Source organism: Hetaerina americana, unplaced genomic scaffold (assembly GCF_022747635.1).
Source record: "Hetaerina americana unplaced genomic scaffold, ioHetAmer1.1.p SCAF_1, whole genome shotgun sequence".
In the NCBI taxonomy this organism is placed as follows: Eukaryota; Metazoa; Arthropoda; class Insecta; order Odonata; family Calopterygidae; genus Hetaerina; species Hetaerina americana.
Genome location: NW_027286069.1, coordinates 26,416,426 through 26,442,515, shown reverse-complemented (window position 1 = coordinate 26,442,515; position 26,090 = coordinate 26,416,426). Strand labels below are relative to the sequence as shown.

Genomic DNA, 26,090 nt, shown 5'->3' with positions numbered 1-26,090 from the left:
TGTTGCTATTTCACACTTCATTTTATTTGAATTTAAACTAAATTATGTTCTTATATCATTTCACTGTAACAGCTTCCAAATCCTCTAACATGTTTCACGTTTTTTTCAAGTTTTCTAAAAAACCACTACTTTTTCGTTAAGAGGATATTTCCAAATTGATTTAATATAATCTAACTACAAATAAATAACACTTCAGAGATATATTAATTTTCACCACGCATAATAAAATTATTTCACTAGTTGTGCTTACCTATATCCAGGTAGAAGTTTTCGTCCAAAAATTAATACATCCTCCCAACACTGCATTTGGATTGCACTATCAAATGCCAAATCCAAAGTTTTAACATGAAGAATGTTAAGTGGATGAAAAAGGGTAGACTCTTGCTTGCGGAGAAGTACTTGGCAAACATCCAAATCTAAATTAAGATCTAGTCAAAGAAATTCTATTTTATTCTTGTTGACTGTCTTTTAACAAATACTGACACAGTAAAATTCCAATTAAATGCAAAAAATGGATTATAAATCCATTATGTAAAAATTAAAAATCTAAAAATTTTCAAGCAAATATGTACACACAAATTTTAAACAATAATAATACAAAATAAATAATCAATTAAATAAAATCTGAACACCTCAACTGCAAGGCTTTGCGATTTTTTAATTACAATCAAAGATAAAATTTGGAGTCATCTACCATGTCCTAACCAGTGTTATTTTAATTAATACAATCCGAAATTTCATAGGGATAATAATTACAGTAATAATACTAATTTCCAACCCATAGGGTAATATTCACAATTGATATAGTAGTAGACAAATATACATTGAGAAAAAAATATTTACGCTACAGCTTACCCACCAAAAATTTTCAATAGTACACAGTATGTAGTTTGACTTCCTTTCCAAAGTTAACGTGCTACCTTTGTATGGAAATCAATAAAGAAAGATTTATAATTGTTTAATATAATATAATTAAAGCATCCTGCTGGAGTGGTTTGGCTTGATATGCCAGAGATGCATGATCATTCAAATCTGATTTTCAACTGACAGATCCCTGTTGAAATTTCCAAGGTTATAATTAATGAAAAAAATAAGCAACCGGAAGATCAAGGCGGTAGAAATTCAGATCATGGGCTCTTATTAGGTATTGAGATACCCAGGCCTACTTTTAGGCTGAGGAAAAGCACCCAGGGTTAATGTACTGGTATTTAATTATATTACTTAGAGTATGAGGCATAAGATGACAAGAAGGTCTAATGACTTTTGAAGGAATGTGATAATGCCCCATAGAAGAGAAATTAGAAAGGAATTGAGGGTTCTTAAAACTTCCAAACTAAATGGATACAAAAAGATTGAATGAGGAAAGTAATATATTTACAAAGTAGTAAACATTCGTCTACAAGTAATTCATTAAACATTTCATCACAACTGTCCACCACCTTTATTTCTCCTGTTCAAGGGGAGTAGGTAAAGCAATCAGGGTGTCTCCCTTGCAGATGCACCTCATAGTATACCATAGTTGAGACAGTACTATGCATGATAAGAGTTCCATGGTAAGAATTTGTAGTCTAATCAGAGTAAAGCTTTTTTTAAATTAACTGAAACTGATTTCAGTAGATGAATGACACTTCCAGATATGCATTGAGCTCTCGACAGCTTTCTTTCAAAGATATGGTTTTTCAGTGATAATGAAACTTGAATTCACTATTCCACATTCCATGCAGCAAGAATGTGCAATAAAATATTTATGTTAAGCTTGAAAAATGGAATGTGAAGACCATGACCACGGTTAAGGAATGCCCCAAGGAATGATTTCCAACTGGCACAAACTATTCCAGAAGGGTAGAAAGTAAGTTGCAGACAAGGACATCTCCCTGGATGTTCATCAATGTCACATGTGAAGAAAATGCACAAAAAGTGAGGGTCAGAATTTTCGCAGAGGAGTACAATATTCTGAAAACCATAGTGTGTCACTTTCTTACAGAAGATTTAGCCGTGAGAAAGGTGTGTTCCACGATGGTCCATGAGAAATTTTTTAGATAATATGGTTAGTGGTGAAATATGTTCTCAATAATAAAAAGGAGCTCGAAAGACAACCATTCTGGAGTGCTGGATAATGACAAAGAGGCTGTCACAAGGTGCCTGAATGGGGTTCCTGTTGATGCATTACAGGAAGCATTCAGTGACTGGCAGAGGCACTGACATCAGTGTGTTGATGCACAATTGTGCTACTTTGAAGAATTATAGCATTTTGTACTTCGACCTTCAATTAATTTTCCCCAGATTTTTTTGACTTATTTTGGGACAGACCATGTGCATTCAAGAAAACACACGTGTTAGAAAAGGTATTATGTCACTAATCCTTCCTCAATGATAAGTAAACTCAAATTTTTATAATAAAGAAATGATTCTGAGACTTAGATTGAGAAAAAGTAATAGTTCAGGAAATGAAAAGGATACATGCTGTAGAACCCATAGCGCGTATTTTTTCCAAACTGATCTCTGATGCCTCTTTATGTTGCTCAATCATCTCCTCACTTAAGTTGTAACCACAACTTTTACATGAAGGAGGTTTTCCACCATGTTTTTCTGCCTGCTGGTAAAGAAAATTCATACATATTAGCCATGAAAATAACACACATTTTCATTTAAATTTATTATGCCCTAATAAGTACATGTATTTGTATATTAGAGTTCTGATTATCCTACGTGTGATCATATGCTGGATAGATAATCGGTGGGTCACAGCAAGGGGCTTCCCTCCCCTCTTATCCACTCTTATTCTACCTCCAACAATTCACTATGATGATTATCCTTCCCTTCTAATCTCAATATTGATAACTAAAAAAATTTAATCTATATGAAAAGTTTTTCCTTCCATACACAAATAATTTATTCACGTAACTTACTACCTTGATCAAAAGGTTCCCGGAATAACCACCGTGTGGCGCTCCCATCGTTCCGATTTGAGTTCTGTTTTTTTTGTTAAATTGGTACATCTGTTGTTGATATTCCCTTTAAATCTTAGTGTCATAACTTGACATTTGCAAAAGTTACGTAGCCAAGAGTACATCTATCTCTGTGTGTGTTGGCGATTTTTTACAATTTCAGAAATGGATTTAAATTTGCAACAACGAACTTGTATTAAATTTTGCGTAAAAAACGGATTTAGTGGCGCACGGACGTTGGAAATGTTGGAAAAGTGTTTCGGCAACGATTCTCTAAAAAAACGGTCTTTTACCAGTGGCACGAGCGGTTCAGAAGTGGTCGTGAGTCAATCGAAGATGATGAACGCAGTGGCAGACCATCGACATCGAAAGTCAGTGAAAAAATTGATAAAGTAAAAGAAATGTTGGTCAATAACCGCAAATTAACCATCAGAGAAATAGCGGAGGACTTGAACATTGCCTATGGATCCGCCCAAGACATTGTGGTTAATGATTTGGGTTTCCGTCGTGTAGCAGCAAAGTTGGTGCCAAAAGACCTCAATTTCATGCAAAAAAGAGACCGTGTTGACGTCGCAAAAGACATGATTTGCGAGGCTGAATCCGATCCCACATTCATCAAAAGGATCATTACTGGAGACGAGACGTGGGTTTATGAGTACGACACGCAATCCAGACATCAGGCAAGTGAATGGCGTTCAACAAATGAGCCGAGACCAAAAAAACCACGTCGTTTTCAGTCAAAAAAGAAGGCAATGCTGACGGTTTTCATGGATTACAACGGTGTAGTGCATCATGAATTTTTGCCAGAAGGCCAGACAGTAAACAAAGAGTATTATTTGGGCGTTATGAGACGTTTGCGTGAAGCAATTCGCCGAAAGAGACCAGAAATGTGGGCAGAAAACTCGTGGATTTTGCACCATGATAACGCACCCTCGCACAGTGCTATCATTATTCGTAATTTTTTGACGAAAAATGCAACAAATACCATCCAACAGCCACCGAATTCACCTGATTTGGCTCCCTGTGACTTCTTTCTGTTCAATCGAGTTAAAAAACCATTACGGGGAATGCGTTTTAGCAGCCGAGAGGAAGTAATGGAAAAATCGCAGGAAGCACTGATGGACATACCGAAAACCGACCGTAACTTTTGCAAATGTCAAGTTATGACACTAAGATTTAAAGGGAATATCAACAACAGATGTACCAATTTAACAAAAAAAAAACAGAACTCAAATCGGAACGATGGGAGCGCCACACGGTGGTTATTCCGGGAACATTTTGATCAAGGTAGTATGTGCACAATTTCACTCTGATGAACCTTCTAAAACAGTTCCCCATGATACTATGAGCTAAGTGAGTGAATTTATATGCTTTTTTAACCAAATATCTCATTTTCATTTCCTTCAAACATTTTTTCAAAAAAGGGGAGCCTCTGACTAATTTATTAGCTATTTATGATAAATAATTGAAATATTGAAATGTAATGAAATAATTGACTTTGTAATTCCACACACTTTATTTTAAAAAACACGACCCAGGTTCCGACGTTGAACGTCATCATCAGGTGGTCCTCATAGAAGCACGCTGGCTATATATATCTTCTGATCATAGGAGGGGGGGTTGTTCAGAGAGGGAGGTTGGAGGGGTAAAAAAGGTTACAATGTAACTGGGAAGAAAGAGAATTACATTTTTGATTCAGAAGAGTGGTAGGTCTAGGAGTGGGGAGTGGGAGGGATACAAAATTTCGTTGGCAAGGTCATCTTTCCAACGGTCACATTTCAAAATTTCTAACTGCTCCAAAGCATCGAGCCTTTGACCTTTTTCTTCAAAATGAATAATTTTTGTCACAAAGTCACTGTTGTGGTCACTTTCGATGAGGTGCTTTGCAAAGAGGGATGTTATGTTATGGAGGTTTCCAAATTTTACACGGAATATGGTGTAGTGAATTCCTTGGACCTTGTAACAAACTTATGAAAAAGGTCATCCCGAAAAAGTGCATGCTTGTTTCCTTCAATGTACGCAACCTTTTCACCAACGTGCCACCCATGGAAGCGGTGAACCTTGCCGAAGACATCCTCATCCGGAAATCCATCCAAGTGCCAGTTATAAGTGAACTTTGTGTATTACTTAAGACGTGTGTTTCCCAAAATTATTTAATTTTTAATGGTACATATTTACTGCAAATTAGAATGACAATTAATAATTGTACTACGGATTACTTCTGACACATTTGATATGCAAGCAATGAGCAAGCCTCAGTAAAAATGCTCACACAGGTTATATCAATTGGCTTAGCAGGCTGTGTAGGAGGCTACATGGACATATCAGGGCAAAGTCCTTCGGGTAGAAGTACACATGCATATAATATTTTATACACATAGTTTTTTGTGTACTAAACAGTTTGCAGTAACAAAGGTTGCTTAGCCATATTCATACTTTTCTCTGAGGAATATCATCTTTACAACCAAACTTTTAGCTATTTACATGCTAATGCCTACAGATGAACCAAAATTACTACTAATGGAACGCAGTGGGGCACGAACAAAAATTCCTACTTAATGCAATGCAGTGCAGAACCAACACAATTAGATGTCCATTTATCTTGAAAACACAGATTTTAGAAACCAACCAGTCACCATATTTGTACATATTTAAGACATACAAGACCTATAAATAAACACAACTGCAAAGATAAACAAAATATTGGAAAGAAAATGAGAGCCTCACCATGAAAATTGGATTTGGACACTTATCATTGGGGCAGGCTAAAGTCGATGCAAACTTTTCCGCATCATCCAAGTAATACCCATTGGTGCCACCTTTCTCCCCGGCAACACATCTTTCACATTCACACCAAAAATAGTAACCACGCTGAAGCTCTTTCCTTCGATCCTCTCTGATGCTAAGTAGGTCAACATAACTGATGAATACCTGGATATAAGAAAGTAACATCCACACTTCATATCAAGCTCTGAATGCTCACTTACATTCAACTTCCATTAAATGAAGCCCGAGGCAGAAGTTTACTTTAAATCAAATTAAATTTTCCAAACAAAAGCCATATCCAAGCAAAATTAGTTCAGAGTAATGATGGGATTAATATGTTAAGAAAGTAATTGTATAAGACATCCATCAGACCATGATTCAAATTTACCTTTTTCCAATCCAGGGAAGGGAAGTCAACCAGGGATCTCACATATAAGGTTGGTCCATCAAATGTAACCACAGCATTTGGTTTACAGGAGTGGTCAATGATCGATGGAGCTAAGTACACCCCAGCCCCAATGCATGACATTTCTCCATCAAGAATATTAAAGCAATTCACACAAAGCTGTGAAAAGTGGAAATCATTAGTTTGATTCAAGTTGGTTCAATTTTCCATATTAATTAATACATTCAAGCAGTGGACATGTTGCAAAAATGCACAGTAAATCCTTTGAAATACATAATCATGTAATTTCATCATCACTGGTAAGAACTTTCATGAAAGTCCTGCTTGTAAGCTTAAAGAAAGGAGATTATTCCATTTCCTGGAGTAACTATTTTTTTTTACTCCTACTCCAAAAGTATCTTATGTGTATTTCAAACAACAAAGTTGTTTTTTGCCCTCAAGGGCATGCCACTCTTTCATATACCATGGCAGAAATGAAATAATTATTTATTGAAAATTGTGTGCAAAATTTAGATTTTGTACCACATAAGCACATACATGATCTATTAGTGTGCTCAGAGAAAGTTAAATTGTGATAATCATGAATGTACTTAACTAAAAAATGAAATTATCTCTCTTTTGATAATCTTATTTGAATATACCCCATACATTCATCATATTGCACCCATTTTATAATTACTGTCATTTTCCCTAAGAAAAATATTATCATTTTATGAGGAGGTACTCAACGAGTGTGTATTTCAGAATATAGTTTAATTATATTATGCCCATAACTATACTATTTGTGACAACCATAGGCCTAGGTTCATGATTCAAAGAGTAGATGAAAAGAAGAGTAGGTATGATTGGCACAAAAGTTTCACTTCTGTGTTCCACTCACTGTAACAGTTTTTTTTTATTTTCACTTAACCATTCTCACACAGCATGCTATGTTGTTTGAATATTCAGAAAAGGTCTGGAATGTCCAGTGATTATTTTCTAAACATCTAAATATGATGCCTGTTCAATAAAAAGTGATCATTTATTTTTTTAATCGCATAATGTACTGGTCAAAAATTTAATTCTATGTTATAAAAAATTCCAAGAAACTGCGGGAGATGCCACAACTTTTAATGGAGTCATCCACTAATATGCATTTCAATGAAACAATTTTAGAGGGTAAAAATCGTTCTCCTTGAATGGGATTCGTACCTGGATCCCTCGATGTCTTGACATCAAGGGATCCGGGTTCAAATCCCTGTCAAAGCAAATTATTTTTACACTCTGAAAATGTTCCATTGCTATTACTATCTTAATCTGTAAGTATATGTGATACCGGTTTAACTGATTAGACTTCACTACTTAATCAGCAGCAGGCATTGAAAGTTAAAATATGTTAAGTTTGACCATGCTTCTGACGATGAAAAACTCTTTCCATGAAGGTGTTTCATCAAATTGAGGGCAAGGAAAATGTAGCATGGGATTGGTCTGGACAATAGGGAGAATGAGGAACACACTTCACACTGATTTTTGCAAGATATTTATAATTTTGTGGTGGGTTTCACAGAACCCACAACATCTCCACCAACTGAAAATATTTCAACTTGCAATGGCGGCTGCTGATGCAATACTGGATTAAAATCAATGAAACTTGTAGCACAGATACATTATACATTTAGCTAACATTATAACATTAAATTACATTTTTTCACAATAAATAAAACATATATGATCACTTATAACTGGACATTCCTCATATGTAATGTGAAATGGACATTGATGATCATCTAATTGACAATATTGCTTGTGTAAGCAGTCACTTAATTACTGAATGTTAATGGAATTCAACATAGTAATTTCCCACAACAATTTATTGTGTATAATATCTTTAAATGCTGATGCATCATTAGGTAGATATGCATGTTTTGTACTTGAAGATAGTTCATTGGAATTGAAACATATTGAAAATCATAATCTCGGTGGAAAGTAAGCAATTTCATTATTTTGGATTTCATTATATTGAGCCTTTCATAACTAGCTATATTCTAGAAAAACCCATTTGACATTCAATTAATGGAACCTTTAAACAACTGGATAAACACAGTTATCAATCCCAAGGTTGGACAACTGAATAAATCAAATGCAACGGTTAAAATTGTCCTTTGAATATCTATTTAATGCTAAAATAATATTATCTTCATATAATTGAGCGTAGTACAGATGTTTTAAAGTAATATTGTGTGAACATTAAATAAACTTTTAACTTGCCGTGTGGGTTTGGAGTGAATAATAAAATGTACAGTAGCACAAGAGAAGAAAGATAATGATGCAAAAAATGACATGCTTGTATGATCCATTGTTTTTACACTAATCACGAAAACAACCACAACATGAGGGATACTGTGGGGTCATAATATCAAAGATGTCACCACATTAATTTGTATTTTAATTATAGAATTTGATACGCACAGACCTACTGATGTTTAATAGAATAAAATTGCAGAGTCTTCTAAATTGGTCTTTTTTGGGCTCAGCTAGTCAAGTCAAAGAGAACCTTCACAAAACTTAATAGTAATAATGGGCCATCATTCAACAAATTCAGCCAATCAATGATGTATGTTGACAATTTCCAGTTTTTTTTACATGCAATGTAACGTATTCCACTCATTTTACTTGCAGTTAATTTTAGGTATTAAAAAAAGGAATATTCCACAGCATTTGAACAATATTGTTTTGCCTGGCAAATAACCTTGTTGTCTAAGTCCCTATTTTAAGGCTCTTATGTGGTGCATATTCCAATCTCTCTGCCTTCATTTTGATCTTTTTTGATCTTCCTTACAGACAGAGAACAATCATGTTACTTATGATAAAAGCTGGAACTCAATATTTGAGTGCATTGCCAAAAATTAATTGATATGTTGATGAAACACTACCCACCCACTAATTTCACCATAAAATGTTAGGATGTATTTTGCAAAGCATAAGTGAAGAGTTTTTAATTATATTCCAATTGCTTAGCAAAATGTTAAAGGTTTCTGCAGAAAATACCTCCCAACATGCATTCTATTGCAATATATTGCACTACAGAATTTACATTACATTATATTAATCATGTAGAAAAGAGAGCAGGGATGGAAGTCCTTAAGCTAGCACATTACAATGATTACAGAAATTAGACTTCCACAGCATTGGCTAGTACCTACACATATGCATACTAAATGAATCAATTTTAATCTGCATTTATAATATCATGATATTAAATGCTGTTTTTAATTTATATTTATCTTTGCAATGTTATAACAAAACAACCAAATTATTGGAACAGCCATATAGATTTTTTAAAGCACCAGACAAAGGACAAAAGACTGGGAGACAAATACTTCATAGTTAAAGTAGCAATACTCAAGGGGTTAAGGTCAATATTCAGAACTAAAATTGGAAAATATGGTTATTTACAGTTATTTAACACCCTACACAAAAAATCGTAATTCCTTGCTTACTATACACTACCAATAACATCTTTCTTCTCTTCAAGAACAGATGAACATTGTTATAGGGTGTTTACGGATTTAAGAGTCACTTCAACCTGAAGATGCTTTCCTGAAAGTGAAGCAAAATATCAATACGGAAGCCACGGATGTTGTAGACCCGCCAAAAGAGTTCATGATACATATTCTGGTTTTAAGTTCTTGGGCTATCCATTTTCATGAAAGGCAAACACACGCTTGGGAGGTTATTCCAAAGTGCCAGATGGATATCATGTTTGTTTGACATTTCCCAGTCTTCTGACTCACAAAAATGCCTTGGATTTAGCCAAAAATTCTTGGATTTAGCAGCATTCCTGCCTGAATTCACACAAAATATTTCATTGTTTTCAATGACAATATTCGATTTGGAGCATTCTTGAGGATCATTGTAAATTTTAAGTCTATTTCACCCACTTGCAACTAAATTCTTAGAGCAGCCAACCCATGCAAATTGTAGAGAAATTCAATATATCTACCTGACTTATCCATCAATGAAATATTTATCAATGGGAAACCAATGATATTCAAATAGAATTTAGTGAAGTATCAATTAAAAATTGCAAATTTACTATATAACACTCATTTTTTTTAGATCAGTGTTACAGAACTTAACATATTTTAATTTTATAATAAATTTTCATTTTTACCTGATATTATGCGCAGTAACATTGCTTCTTGCTGTTAAGTTTTGATTGGCTCTCTTAGTAAAAATTTTCATGGTAATGTGCTCTCTCCCTCCTATCCACCAGTAGTTGCATTATGTAACTATTCCCTATCACCAACACCTCCTTAAATTCTTTTGAGGATAGGCCCATTTAAATCTCCCAGATGTATTTCCTACTGAGATATTGCCACTGTACAGCATAGTAGTGACTGTAGTTATACTAGACATAATTTTCATAATGTACTGCCTCTTTCCAATATTGAAGGAAAGAGCTAATTTAGGTAACATGGAATTGCAAAAACATATACAATCATATGCACCCACAGATGCATGTACACACACATATTATCCATTTAAAAATTAATTAGAAGAGACAGCAAAAATGTAACTCACCCGTCCATATATTCCAAGCATCTCAGCCGTATTGGGTAGAATATATTCATCTCCGAAAAATTCTATGAGTATGTGACATAGTGATTCAAAATGCTCCATGCGTGTTTTGTCTATTTTGATATCAGAGTAATCTGTAAAATCAATGGAATGTTTCATTTTAAAAACTTCATGCAAATAAAATATGTACTCAGGGAAGTATATTTTATGGGTTATGTGGATCATATCCCCATTCCTTAAGACCTTCTCCCTTCTATAAACTTGAAAGTTTCTCGGACTTTTCCAAAACATGTCCAAGATGCAACATATCTGCACCCCCTGCAGCTCACATACCTATACTATGCCCTTGTTCTGTGAGCCTGAAGTTATACATCAGCTGGGACATAGAGACAACCAGAACCACAGCTAATAGCTGATGGTAGTTGTTTTAGGGGAGGAGACTGACAACTAAGGTCATTTGCACCATTAGAGATGGATGGGAAATGAGGAAGGGTGGAGAGAAACCCAGCTTTGGCAATAGCCTACTCTTAATGAAAGGTGCCAAGGGGTCCGCAGTTTAATGCCCCATCTGACGGATGGTGTACTTACTCAAAGTGCTCTCATGTGCACCTCCAGTAGGGATTGGGATACCACTCAAAAATATCAGCCGTCTCCAGGATTCATACCCATGCCCTCTGGGTTGAAAGTCAGTACATTAGCCACTGTACTATTCCAATCCCCATCCTAGATGCAGCTGGCCAACTTGAACACAATGCAACCCTCAGTAGAAATTGGAATTCTATGACTTCACTTCCCATCCTACCAACCAGATATTCTACCCTCCAAGATACACATGACCTAAAACTTGGCCTTTGTCTACACAGTACATTGCTTGCATCCTGTTAAAAGAGGGACTTGGAGTTTAGTGGGGTTACAAGGTTTTGAAAATTTTCTGTAGGGCACATCGAGGTTCCAACTGGCTCTGTGATGATTCTGCAAATGTTTTTGGTATTTTCTTGAAGTCCAGAGAGCGTTTGTTGGTCTCTTTGGATTTACATATTATTTGGCCTCAGATGATAATTTGTTTTGTTCCTCAGAACTCAATTGGTTATTTGCACTTTTTTGATTCAGGGAGGGTTTTTGATGAGTCAAGAAGAGAAAAAAATGTTGACATGCTTCAACAGCATAGAAATACTCTAATTCACTTTGGAGTAATTCCTTTTCAGAAATCGTGTCCTATTGCTAAATGGATAAGTGAATGGCCATCATGATATCACAGTCAACATTCCAATGAATACTGCCTGCCATACTTCATAGAATACATTCTTATCATGAACTTGAAATACTAGACCAATTAACTGGAAAATGATATTCAAAAACACAGGCATCTCAGTGGTGAATTTAGGCCATCAGACACCATATGAATTATTTAGGTTCGTCTAAAAGGCATGAAAGTTATTTTTTGCAATAGCATTAACATTATTCAAGGTATTAATTATGACATGATACATATGGGTATTATTGAGTGCATACAATGGAGCTTAGTGGTACTTCTATATGATAATATTTCCTTCTCAATTATTTAATGCATAGTCTACTCATCTGTGACCCTGGCGGATTTCTATGATTAATTTTTTGATATGGAACATCAATTACAATAATACAACCAATATCAAGGAATAGCTAGATTGAGACCTGGGGCCCAGAGCACTTCAGGTTTGTAGGGCCTCTCAAACAAAGAAATTAAAATCACAAAATGTATAATACATCCAAGTCTGTTTGTTGCATGTAATATGTACTAGCAAGTTATATGTGCATTGAAGAGCGAGTTATATATTGGTAAAAAATACAACTACACATGCAAATACATGCCACAAAAGCTCCCAAGCACCTATACTTTTTGGGTAAGAGAATTAGTCAGTTTCTATCAGATATCTTTAAATGTTAGTGGTATGATTCAAGGATTTTAATAGCAGAGGAACATCAACTTGAGTATGTCTTCTGAGTGACTCATAACTTCCCGAAGTTCTCTCATAATCATATCATTTCCCTAATATGACTAACATTGAAAAACAAGCCTATTTCTTCATTTTTTAAAAATACTTGGGGTCCCAAAGTAGAGGACTAAACGGAGGAAATGTTTAATGGCGTGATATGGTGGAAGTTATTCATCTTGGAAATGAACATAACTTGGTCAACTGCAGAGCGAATCATTATTGAGATGACTTATTTCGTCTGATGGTGACACAATGTGTCGAAATCTATGTTATCTCTATAAAAATTCACTGTGGAGTTCACCAAGTTTATGTTCATTTCCGTCACGAACTAGGTTAAAAAAATGGAAACATCTTCATTAGTTTTGCTATCGAAGCCAGTGTATCTTTGCACAAGGTGATGATTTGAAATATTTAAAGCCCAGCATATATTAGTGATAGACGAGAAATTCTTGCATGGAAATAATTATTTGCGTATATTTTACTTTTTAGGTATATGTTCATGGTTGTACCAAGAGTACGTAGTCATGGAGATGATCTACAGATACCCAAAAATGCATTGGACCAAAACATAATAGTTCACAATGGTTCTTCACTCACTGCATTGATTTGGATTGCATTTACAACTAAGATTTGCATAGCCGCAAACATTTTAAGAAACATTTAATGAATACTTGCGCAAGAAAAAAAGTATGGAATAAGAATAAAATTTTATACTGCGATATCCATTCTACCTGATGGCCTAAAGTTTGTGTGTAGGAAAAAATAACATTTTTCCCTCCCATAGCAATGGAAAATAAAATTAATTCCTTTCTCTCATATGAAAATATTCATAGAGGCCTTTAATAAATTTGTTATAAATTGCTGATAATACTTAAGATTTGATTCTCTCTCCATGTGCATAACACTTTTAAGAGTGAATTACATTGAAAAAAGAGAGCTGTTTATTCTCTTGCTAATATTACACCACATGATTCTTGCAAGCCTTTTTGTTAGATATGGATTCACGTCTGTGTTTAGTTTACACGTCTTTAAGGCTGTGGTTTATGTGAAAGTCAATCTAGAAACTGATTTCCATAACCATGCTATGATGCAAACTTGGATGCTGAATATTGTGAACTGACTTCAATTTCAAACGCATTTTATAATGTGAACATTCGTTTGCATAATTGGTTGCAACTCAGTTGAATTGGATTATATTCAGATTTTCAAAAATATGTCGTGTTAGTTCATATATATGTGGTCTGTGCAATAAATGCGCGAACTGGTGCAATCTGGCTGCCATGACGCGGACTATAGCCCCACCAACAAGCGGCAATAGTTGCCTGAGGCCCAATGAACCATTTGTGCTTGGCAGATCATCGAGCTGAGTGTATGGTGCCAGTTATGCTAGTTTCTCTTGTCCTTGTTTATACTGTTCTTGGAAAATGAAAATTGACGAAATCATGGAGCAATGAATCAACATCAAGTTTTTGGTTAAGTGTGGTAAAAGTTTTCAAGATATTATGAAATATTGACAGCTGTTTATGGTGATAATGCCCAGAAGAAAACATCAGTTTTCAAGTGGATTAGGCATTTTAAAGTAGGCCAACATGATGCCATGGATGATGCAAGGCGGGGACAACCTTCAACCACCTGTGTTGACAACAACATTGATCGTGTGTGGTCCCTTGCCCCTATCGATCATCGAAAAACTGTCCGAATGATAGCTGATGCACTGAATTTAGGAAAATCAACTATGCACACTATTTTAACCGAACATGATGGATGGATCCACCACCATGATAATTCACCTGCACATTTGCATTGATTTTTTGCAAGTTTCTGGCAAAATATTCAATCAACATCCTTGACCACTCACCTTATTTGCCAGATTTTGTCCCCTGCGACTTTTTCCTATTCCCAAAATGGAAAAATGTGATGAGGGGACATTACTGGGAAGATGTGGACACAATTAGGCAAGAAATGACGAGAAAACTAAAAAGCCTAACCGCTAAGGACTTCCAAGGATGCTTTAAACAATTTAAAAGAACATAGAATAAGTGCATAACAACGAATGGAGAGTACTTTGAAGGGGGCAAAATCAATGTGGACTAAATTTTGCAAATAAAGTTTATATGGCCTCAGTTCGTGTATTTATTGGACAGAGTAGGAACACTATTTATCTTGAGGACATTTAATGTTTCATCATTCATTAAAATGAATGAAGTATATAATTCTATTATTATTATTACATCATTAATTTAAGAAATGTTTAATATAGGCATCATAAAAATATTTTCTCATACTACCATGCTTTAAATTCCTATACAGGGTCGCACCCAAAAGTGGTAGGACTGATTTTTTTACAAGAATTTTATTGGCGATATACTTACATCGACTTAATAATCTTCAAAGTATGCTCCTTGAGCTGCTACACACTTAGTATAACGTTGCTCCCATTCCCCGTACGCCTGCTGGAAATTTTCTTTGGGGATGCCGTTGATGACCCTCGTCGAAGCCTCTTGAACGGCCTTTATCGAGTCAAAACATCGTCCCTTGAGCTGTCTTTTCATCAGGGGGAAGAAGAAGAAGTCTGGTGGTGCCAGATCGGGAGAATAGGGCGGGTGCGGCAACGTGGTAATGCCGTATTTGGCCAGGAGCTGTCTGACGACGAGCGCGCCATGGCAGAATTTTCGGCACCATCTTGGCGCACACCTTGCGCATGGCCAAATCCTGTGAAATAATGCGTTGGACGTTGGATACAGACAGACCCAACTGGTCTGCGATTTCTTCACTGGTTAAGCGTCGGTCTGTGTTCAGCAGTGTCCTCACTCTGTCCACATTTGTGTCGTTTCTTGCCGTCGATGGCCGTCCGGAGCGATGGTTGTCTTCAACGAGCTCCCTACCCTCTTTAAACAACTTGTGCCACTCAAATACTGTGAAATGGCTTAAGGCAGTGTCCCCATAAGCCTGCTTGATCATAACGAGGGTCTCAGTTGCCGTCTTCCCGAGTTTCGCACAAAACTTCACGGAATAACGTTGCTCTAAATTCAGATTCATTTTGTTTTTCGACGCGGACAAAAAACTTGCTTCACTAAAAACGGTGTCTTCACTCAACGACAGCCCGCAGGCGACTGAGGTTGGTGTCGGTCTGTTGCTAAGAGCCCCCTCCACCTTACCCTGCCAGACAGACCCCCCTCCACCGCTCCGTTCGCACCAGAGAAAATCAGTCCAACCACTTTTGGGTGCGACCCTGTATTTGTTAGCAACTGATCATGAAGTTCTTGCATTGAGATGATCATGACATTTGTTATTTGATCAGGTGACACTATACATTTGCAAGAAAATTTAATTTGACTAACTTTGCCCAGGGAATAATACAGAAAATGTTAACTTTTTCTACTAAAAAGTCCCCATTTTCTGAGCGACAGATGACATCCTTCCAATGGGGCATAACTGTTCTTTTCTTACTTTTAAGCATTAATTTTTTATTTTTGCCAATTTCCTACTTTGGGTAGAATAATTTTCTACAGTAGGTGACATTTTACTGTGAACAGCATTTGTAATGAACAACCAAAATGACTATCTCACATTTTAATTTTATGCTAAAATTGTTAATACATTTCACATTATGAGGTAATAAATGCAGGATTTAAATCCAGTTCAAAATTATACATTATGATAAAAAGTATTGTAATCTTTTTGGTCTCTAGAGCTAAAACAGGAAAAGTACAACTACAAGAGAGACAAACCATATGGAGTTGCCCATGCAAAAAGCAAAAAAACGCAGGCAAAAAACCCATGAAAGCTAATAACACTACCATTATACCTCATCGCAGTGATTTATTAATAGACCCTGTGAAACCTACATTCAGGGGAATTGGAGATACTTGAACTGGCATGATGGACCTGTGGGAATGATGAGAATATGGGTTATGAGAACATTTTCTCTCTCAAAAATCCCTTCAAAATTATGCTTTGATGGGATTTCAGCCAAGTCTTATACAGCGCAGATCATTCTACTACAGTCTTGGTGCTTAGCAGTGGCACTCAGTATCACCAGAATGTCAAATTTGAGCTTGAGGTAATCAGAGGACAATCAAAATACAGCCTAAGAAATTAGGAACTCCATTCGGAAGAATTTCTATGCTTGCTGTCCATCATTCCACTACTGAACAAAAAGGTCTCATCCAGAATTTGATCTAAAATCTTAAGATTCACATGACTAGTAATATCATCTTTAGTACATGTATACACGTACTGGGAAACAAGGAAATGAAATTAGATGCCAAAGTTATGGGCAGACAAAAATACGATTAGTTTATTTTTCAAATTTAGATCTTTAAATATTCTATGGTAACTGTGTACCTCAGTGGGATAAATGATACTCTTTATATAAATGAACAAACTGATGTTCCTCCAAGCAAAAAATGCAAAATATTTATGTTCTTTAAGCATGAATAGGCAACACACAGAGTTTTACATTTATTTATTAGTACAAATTTCAGAAATGGTACAGAATATTTCAATCAATACAATCTTAATATGTACTTTCAATACTCACGAGACATTAGATCTTTGAATCGTCGTGACCATGTACTTGTGATTTGGTTCTTCTCCTGATCTCCTCCTCCCTAGGAGAGAAAGTATAGTCCATATACTACATGGCGATTACAGTTAGGAGGTTAATAAGAGCAGGGAATATTTGTGGCTTAACCCATTCTTCCAATACTCTTGAAACTTTGAAAAAAAAACACACTGGAACAATCACATAGAATTATACATCCATCCACAGTAATCAGTGTTTTGATAGGTGAGGATACAATACTCTCCTATTTAAGGCTTAATGGATGCAAATTTCACATATTAAGAGTATGGGGGTCACTATTTGCCCTGAGTCACCATTTTTTCCTCTTGTAATCAGAAAATTACATCAACTGTATTCTTCAGACGATGTCCAAATAAAGTGCCCATGGTTATAACCCAGGACCCATAAACAGTGGCCAAATGGCCTAAAATTGTATTTAATTGAGCTATTATAGGGAAGTTCTTTTAATAATGAAGGAAGTTCATGGAGTCACATTGAAAACCACTTCCTAAGTCAAATGGTCTACTCACTAGGCTAATTTCCTTCTTGCACATATTCATACAGAAGCAACTATATAGTTGCCCATTCCCTCAGTAGATAATAATGACAAATACAGAGGGCATTTTTTTACTAGTTTGATTTCACTAACATGACAGAGAATACCATTTTTGTAAGTCCTTTGGATTGAGAATTTAATCTATATAAGCCTTTATGATCAATTTTCACCACTTCTTCAAAAAAATTATTTCAATCCATTTAATACTTTTTGCAACCTCAATATGGAAGGTGGTCGCAATTGCCATGCATTAGCAATTATTCTTTCATATCCTCTTTTACTTAAGTAACTTACCTATAGTAAATTGACCGAATTTGGTGAGTATCAATGACCTGTCATGGTTACTTAAAAAACATGACAAACTCAGCCTACTGAAGCAGTGGTAACTTTGAGATACTGAAAGTTTCCAATTTAGAATGCTAGACCTTCCCTCGATTGATCATTTGAAATACTTTCTTCATATATTAAGGTGTGTAATTTAACCATATTGCTTATAGAGAGCAAAATATTACTTCAGTATATGGACCTTTATTTACATATTGAACTGAACCATGAATTGCTTACTTTTCCTAAAATTATATGTACATAAATTTACTCTCCTTTTTCTTGACATTACTACGTTTAAATTTGTATCTTCCCCTGGAATGCATTCATATAATGCAAATGAAATTTATTATTAAGTTAACCTAATAAATTTAGGGTCAATTGATTTCTGCCAGAAAGTAAACTTAACCTGAAATGTGTATTTTTCTCTCCGTTAAAAGCTTGACACACTACCAAAGTGTAGTAAGCTGTCCCATATCCACCCAAAATACAGAGCAGCTATGAAGACTAAATATAAAGATACTGTACTCTAAGCAATAAGATAGGAATGCCCAGTTCAAGGTATTGTATATATGGCTCTTTTATTTATGTTATGGATTGAGGAAGAAGCCGTTAGGATATATGATCAGTTTAAGGACATAATCGTGGGTATTTCTGGAGGGAAACATTTGATAGTGATGGGGGATTGGAATATAATGGTGGGCAAAGGAAGAGATGGTGAAAAGTTGGGGGATTACTTTTATGGAACGAGGAATGACTGCGGGGAGAAAGCAATTGAATTCTGCAAGAGACAGAGGTTAATCATCACCTACACTTGATTCAGACACCACCAATGACAAGGGTATATATAAAAATGCCAGGTGACTCAGAAAGGTATCAGCTAGATTATATAATGGTTAGGTACAGATCTAGGAATAGCATGATCAATTTGCAGCTTCCTGGGAGCGGATGCTGACTCTCTACACAATTTAGTAGTCCTGAAGAGTAGTAACTGATTCAAAAAGATTAGGCAGGGGCAGCTGGTTAGCAAATACAATGTAAAAGTATTAACTGGAATGGCAAGGAAGGAGTATCAGCAGGCTGTAGAGAAAATCATGAATGAGGGTAAAGAGCTGGGTACTATCCAGGAAAAATGGAAATAAATCAAAAAAGGGACATCGAAAGCCACATAAGAAACAATAGGAACTGTTAATATGTACAGGACAAGGAAACCATGGATAACGGATGAGATGTTTACAAAAATATATGAGCGAAGGAAATGGAAGAATGCAAATACAGAGTTAGGTAGAAGGAAGTACAAAGAGTTAAATAATTAATTGAGATGGGAAACAAATAAAGCAAAAGAAGCATGGTGGAAGATGCGGGGCAAGGATAAGGAGAGTTTGCAGAGGAAGGTGGAAATTGGTTCACTATACAAGAAGGTTAAAACACTATTGAGAATATGTGTTAACAGTTATAGATAAGTCAGATAAGATAATAGTTAAAACAGAAAAGATCCAAGAGAGATGAATGGAATATATAGAATAACTGTACAGTAAAGAAGGCCAACAAGCTAATTCATAGAGAGAGAATGTGAAATAGATGAAGATGGCTAGGTCCAGGCACACTCGACAATGAGATAAAAAGGGCATTAAGTGAAATCATATTATATGAGGACATGGGGGTAGACAACATTCCTGCAGAACTACTAAAAGGTTTAGGATAATAAGGGACAAAGAGTCTATGTGGACTGGTTTGTAGGATCTATAAGGTAGTAATTTGGCTGGAAGACTGTGAGATCAATGCTAGTTCTTATTCCAAAAAAGGTAAAGGCTACATCATGTGAGGACAATAGGAAAATAAGTTTTATTTTTCACTCAGCTTAAGTGGTTCTCAGGATCATCAACAAAAGATGGAGAGCAAGGCAAATGACTACTTTAAGGATGATCAGTTTGGGTTTATAAAGGAGAGAGAGGCACGTGTGATGCCGTTGCAGTATTGAAATCACTAATAGAGAGGAATGTAGAATAAAATCAGGATGTACATGCATGTTTTGTAGATTTCGAAAAGGTGTTTGATAGAGTGAATTGAGAAAAACTAATGAATATATTTGTTGTCTCAGGCGTAACTTTGTGGAATTTGCATAACATATTGAAATGTAATGAAATAATTGACTTTGTAATTCCACACACTTTTGTGTGTGGAATTACAAAGTCAATTATTTCATTACATTTCAATAATGAATATATTGTCGAAAATAAGAATAGATAGGAGGGAAAGGAGACTAATCTGCAAACTGTACAAATCTCAGACTGCTCAGGTTTGAGCGGAGGATGGTGAGTCCGGATGAACAATGTTAGGAAGAAGTGTGAGGCAGGGTTGTCCATTATCACCCATATTGTCCAAGGTGTATGTTGAGGAAGGACGCATGGGAAGAACTTGAGGTAAGAATGAAAGTCATTGGGGAATTCATAAAATCAGTAAAGTTTGCTGATGATCAAGCTTGTCAGTCAGTCTAGGGGATGCAAGCACTGCTGAGTGAACTGGAAATTCAATGCAATAGATATGAGATGAGAATTACGATAAATTGAACAAGGTTATGCTGTTTTCCAGAAAGAGAATGGCTAAGTTAAACATTAAAATAAGAGGGCAAAAACTACAGGCAGTGGAACAGTTTATGTATCTCAGAAGTATTTTAGACCAAAATAGTCAAAGTAGTAGGGGTATAAGGGAAGAATTGCTTCAGGCAAAGAAGTTTTCACAAGATGAAGGGAATCAGGGACGTTGAGTAAGGATGCTAAGAAAAGGTTTATTTAAACTTTGATATGGAGCATAGTTATGTACCGTGCAGACAATTGGTCATTGAAGCAGGATTATAGAGTAGATTGGAGGCTTTTGACATGTGGGTGTAGAGGAGGATGGAGGAGAAGTGGACAGATAGGAAAATAAATGAGGAAGTGCTGGGGATGGTGGGGGAGGAGAGGGGATTCCTGGGAGAAATCATAAGGAGACAGGCAAAATGGAGGCAAAGCATATTGATTGGCACAGGATCTTGAAGACTGATAGAAGGGAGAATGTTAGGCAAACAAGGGAGGGGCAGGAATAGGATAGGGATGTTGGACAGAATGAAGGGAGGAAGGAAGTATACAAAGATGAAGAAGGGATAGTTGTAGAGTAGGATGTTGGGTTGTGTTTTGTTCGGAGAAACAAGATATTTATTTGGTACTTTTGTCCATCAAAAACCTACCCTAAAAGGTAGATTATATAATAATTTATGTTACATTGATTTATTTATCATTCACTCTCTCTCTCATTTGCCCTCTACATTATAAGCTCTCTTTCAACTACCCCTTCGTTTACCCTATCTTGATCCCCCCAACTGTCAATGAAAGCCCGCTTACCAAACATAATTGCAATCAAAATACTATGCATTCATCAAGTCCTGAAGTTCTTCCTGGAATCTTCCATGTCCTACTTTTTCCATTGCATGAGCACATGCAGCAAATGAAAATGGTTTGACACAAGTTGGAAAACAATTGAGGATGGTATTCATATGCAACGAAGTTTCATTGTTAACTCATGTGGGTCGAAAAAAGAGGTTATGGGTCCAAGGGACAGCTACAGAGAAACCTGTGATGCTTGGCAGAGAGCTGAGGGATTTATGCCTTTAGGTCTGTGGCTAAATCATGCACTCCTCAAGAGGGATATGCAAGAAGTCCATCGCAAAATCACATTGTAGATGTCCTTTTTTAACACCTGGTAGGCAGCCACAGTTAACCAGCAATCAGAGAGTATTTCAATTTCCATTACTAAAAAGAAAGAAAGACTCGTACTTTTCCACAGATTTTATTATACGGTACAATAAATGTATAGTATAATATATAGTACCGTATATATAAAAATAAAAATATATAAATATATAGTACCGTATAATAAAATCTGTGGAAAAGTACGAGTCTTTCTTTCTTTTTAGTAATGGATATTAAATACTTCCACGAAGTGAAGCCTGAAACAATAGAGTATTTCAATTGCTTCTTAGCATCATGAAGCTCCTCATCAGGAAGTCAAAACATGCCAGGATTCCTCAAGTCCGAATGATCTTTCAATATTTGAAAAAATCACTTTAGGCAAAGTTTCACCAGCTTTCCTAACAATTTAACAATGATGTTTAATTTGGAAATGTGAATAATGCCCATCAAACAGAGTTAAATCAACTTACATATCAAGAAATTGCTTTCTTCCATGTCGGACTCTATATTTTTGTTATTGAATGAAACATTCTCGCCTACATTAATTTCCTTACTCCAAAAAAGTACCCTAGTGTAGGATACAAGTATGAATAAAATTTATGACATTTTCTAAAGCTTAATGGAAAAAAGCACTGATCTGCGGGTACGTACAGGTAATATTCAGAATTAGGGCTATATATTTATGGCAGATGGACAGGGTAATGTCAATTACAGTTTCAGCAAGTATGAACCAGTACCCCAGCACATTGATTTATTAGTCCAGAGTCCATCCACTGCCACTGTGAGGCATCGGACAAGAAAGCATTTGCATGAGCAGAGATTCTCCCTCTGGGAGAGCTCACCTAAGCAACTAATTTCAATAAGTACTTCAATGATGTTCCTAGATGGTTATGATAAGGAGGTGACAGCCATAGAGTTAAATGAAGCATGCTTACCTTTAAAAGAGCCTAGGGTGTCACAATTCATAAGAGAAATCCTAAGGGGATCAAATTATGACTCAACAAAAATTACACACAGAATCCACCAATAAATATATTACTGGGTTTCTACTGGTTAAAAGAGACTATGCTGGTTTAAAGCTAGCATGTTTCAGAACAAATAGTGTACGCTGGGTATGAAACACATGAGTTTAATCATTAATGTTGACTGAATTTTAAACTATATGACTTATTTCAAAGACACATTCTTCCAGCAATAAGTTTTACATTTAAGGAATTAAGTTCTCCATAGTATCACAAAGGTGATATACAATGGAAGAGACACTGCCAGTGAATAACGTTATTAAGCCTCAAGTGGGTGAATTAGGAGACTTCACCCTTCTAATATACTGAAACATTGGAAGGATATTTATAATGGCAAAAAGTTGCTCACTATACCTTAAGTTTCATTATGAGTTTTGCCATCATTCTAGATGCATCTGGCAATGTATGCGGCTTGATCCGTCTCATACCCATGCACTCTTCTTTATGTTCCTTCCATGCTTTTGTTTGACAGGATCGGCCACAATAATGCACAAACTGACATCCAGAGCATTTCAATACTTTCACACTGAAACAAAAATAGTTTGAAAAAAACTAATACTGCTTCATGTATGTGTGAACTGAAAAAGCATACAAACTTGTATCAGTTATTGTAGCCTCACAAGTACATTTTAAGATACTTAACTACCCATACAGAAACCATACAATTAAAGGGTCATTTGACAATACAGCTGATAAATAATTTATTTTTGTGGCACTCAAATGTTTGAGCACATATCACACCACAAACTCAATAAAATAAATTTCTTCCACTAAAACATCTTTGCCCACAGTGGGGTTTGAACTTTGAAGCCTTCACTTAGGGGAAAAAACTCATTAGCAATCACTATACTAAGACATGGAAATATTATTTACACAATTATTTCAAGTTCCCTTTGGTGCAGTGCTGAATCCAACAGCAATGGTAGGAGATAGGAGAAATGGTTACTTCATGTTTTACAACCAAGCAATATGTATTAAGCCATTAAAATATTCTTAAGAGGTCCTGACTGGCTTCATGCCTTCCAAAAAACCAATTCTTCTGGAAATATATATAAATAAATAAATATATATATATATATATATATATATATATATATATATATATATATATATATATATATATATATATATATATATATATATATATATATATATATATATTTATACATATACATACATATTATATATATATCTACACACATATATATATATATATATATATATATATATATATATATATATATATATATTTATACATATACATACATATTATATATATATCTACACACATATATATATATATATATATATATATATATATATATATATATATATATATATATATATATAATGGGCTGACACAACATAACACAAATAGAAAAGAATAGACACATATAAAAGAACACTTACACGGTAAATTGTTCGAGCTTTCGGCCCTCTCAGGGGCCTTCTTCAAGAGAGACTAGATATATATATATATATATATATATATATATATATATATATATATATATATATATATATATATATATTTATACATATACATACATATTATATATATACGAGGGTCATCCGGAAAGTAGTACCCGTTCGTGAAATAAAGACACAAAAGTAAATATTAACAAACATAAAAAATTTTATTTGAAAGAGGATACTTTAAACTACTTCTCAACATAATCTCCAAGCAAATTATGGCATTTGTCATAACGTGTGACAAGTTTCTGTATTCCTGCTGCATAGTCCTTCGCCGCCAGCTCATTGAGATACGCGAGGGACCCATCTTGCACAAATTTTTGCATAATGCAGATGGTGTTTAACAATTTCATGAACAATTGTTCGAGAAACATTGGGAAAATGCTCACAGATGTCATCAATTGTGACGCGCCGATCGTTCCTCACGAATTCGCCAACTGAGCTCACCAGTTGGTCTGTAATGACAGACGGTCTCCCGGAACGCTCATCGTCGTGTGTGTTCCCCCTCCCCATGTTGAAGTTGCGACACCACCGCCGAACAGACGACTCGTCCATTACATTGTCTCCATACACCTCCTTTAATTGGCGATGAATATCACATGGGCGAACGTTTCTTGCATTGAGGAATTTAATCACTGCCCTCACTTCACAACTGGCGGCGTTCTCAATTTTTTTAAACATTGTAAACAATCACAGAAACAACACAGGCAATGCTAGCGTCACGCAACTTGGCTCAGAGAAGGCAGACAAGCCACTGAAGCTATCCGACCTCGTCCAGCGGCTACTCGCGTCGTCAGCACTTGCCGTGCGGCACGAACGGGTACTACTTTCCGGATGACCCTCGTATATCTACATATGGACGAGTCGTCTGTTCGGCGGTGGTGTCGCAACTTCAACATGGGGAGGGGGAACACACACGACGATGAGCGTTCGGAGAGACCGTCTGTCATTACAGACCAACTGGTGAGCTCAGTTGACGAATTCGTGAGGAACGATCGGCGCGTCACAATTGATGACATCTGTGAGCATTTTCCCAATGTTTCTCGAACAACTGTTCATGAAATTGTTAAACACCATCTGCATTATGCAAAAATTTGTGCAAGATGGGTCCCTCGCGTATCTCAATGAGCTGGCGGCGAAGGACTATGCAGCAGGAATACAGAAACTTGTCACACGTTATGACAAATGCCTTAATTTGCTTGGAGATTATGTTGAGAAGTAGTTTAAAGTATCCTCTTTCAAATAAAATTTTTTATGTTTGTTAATATTTACTTTTGTCTTTTTATTTCACAAACGGGTACTACATTCCGGATGACCCTCGTATATATACACACATTAATATAACTGAAAATTACTTAAATCCACTTAATGGTTTTTATAATACAATCCAGTCATTGTTGCATAGAGACATCTTCAGCAACCTGAAGTTGTTGTAATATTACAAACCCAGCACTTTACGCTCTGAAATAGTTGCATTGAAACCCAGCACTTATTAATAAGAATCATTAATCGAGTTAAAAAAGTTTATCCATGAACTCCATGAATGACAATTTCCACTAAATTAAACCTGAAACCATTCCCTCCATTAATTCTCTAGTTATTGCAATGGTGAAAGTTTCTCATCTTTGTCCTCACTACTATGCCCATTTTCCTTAAAAATACTTCCCAAATATGTAGGCTCTTCCACCTGACTACTTATTCCGTCCTACTCAAAAGGATAAGAAAATCAAAAGAAGTCCTGTCAGAAAAAACTTATTTTTTTTG

The 26,090-nt window shown here is 35.7% G+C and overlaps 1 protein-coding gene across 3 annotated transcripts in view; it reads right to left on the bottom strand.

Annotated features, from left to right (window-relative positions):
- Smyd3 (SET and MYND domain containing, class 3) overlaps nt 1-26,090 on the bottom strand; it is a 31,338-nt gene that overhangs the window by 3,495 nt on the left and 1,753 nt on the right. For 2 of the 3 annotated variants that reach the window (XM_071586824.1, XM_071586832.1), the window contains exons 3-9: nt 23,208-23,379; nt 17,200-17,269; nt 10,684-10,814; nt 6,103-6,279; nt 5,676-5,879; nt 2,461-2,596; nt 251-416 (exon numbers count right to left, since the gene is read on the bottom strand). In XM_071586824.1, coding sequence (XP_071442925.1) covers nt 251-416; nt 2,461-2,596; nt 5,676-5,879; nt 6,103-6,279; nt 10,684-10,814; nt 17,200-17,269; nt 23,208-23,379 — 1,056 coding nt within the window. The remainder of the gene's footprint in view (nt 1-250; nt 417-2,460; nt 2,597-5,675; nt 5,880-6,102; nt 6,280-10,683; nt 10,815-17,199; nt 17,270-23,207; nt 23,380-26,090) is intronic. The other variant, XM_071586841.1, reaches the window with a different exon arrangement.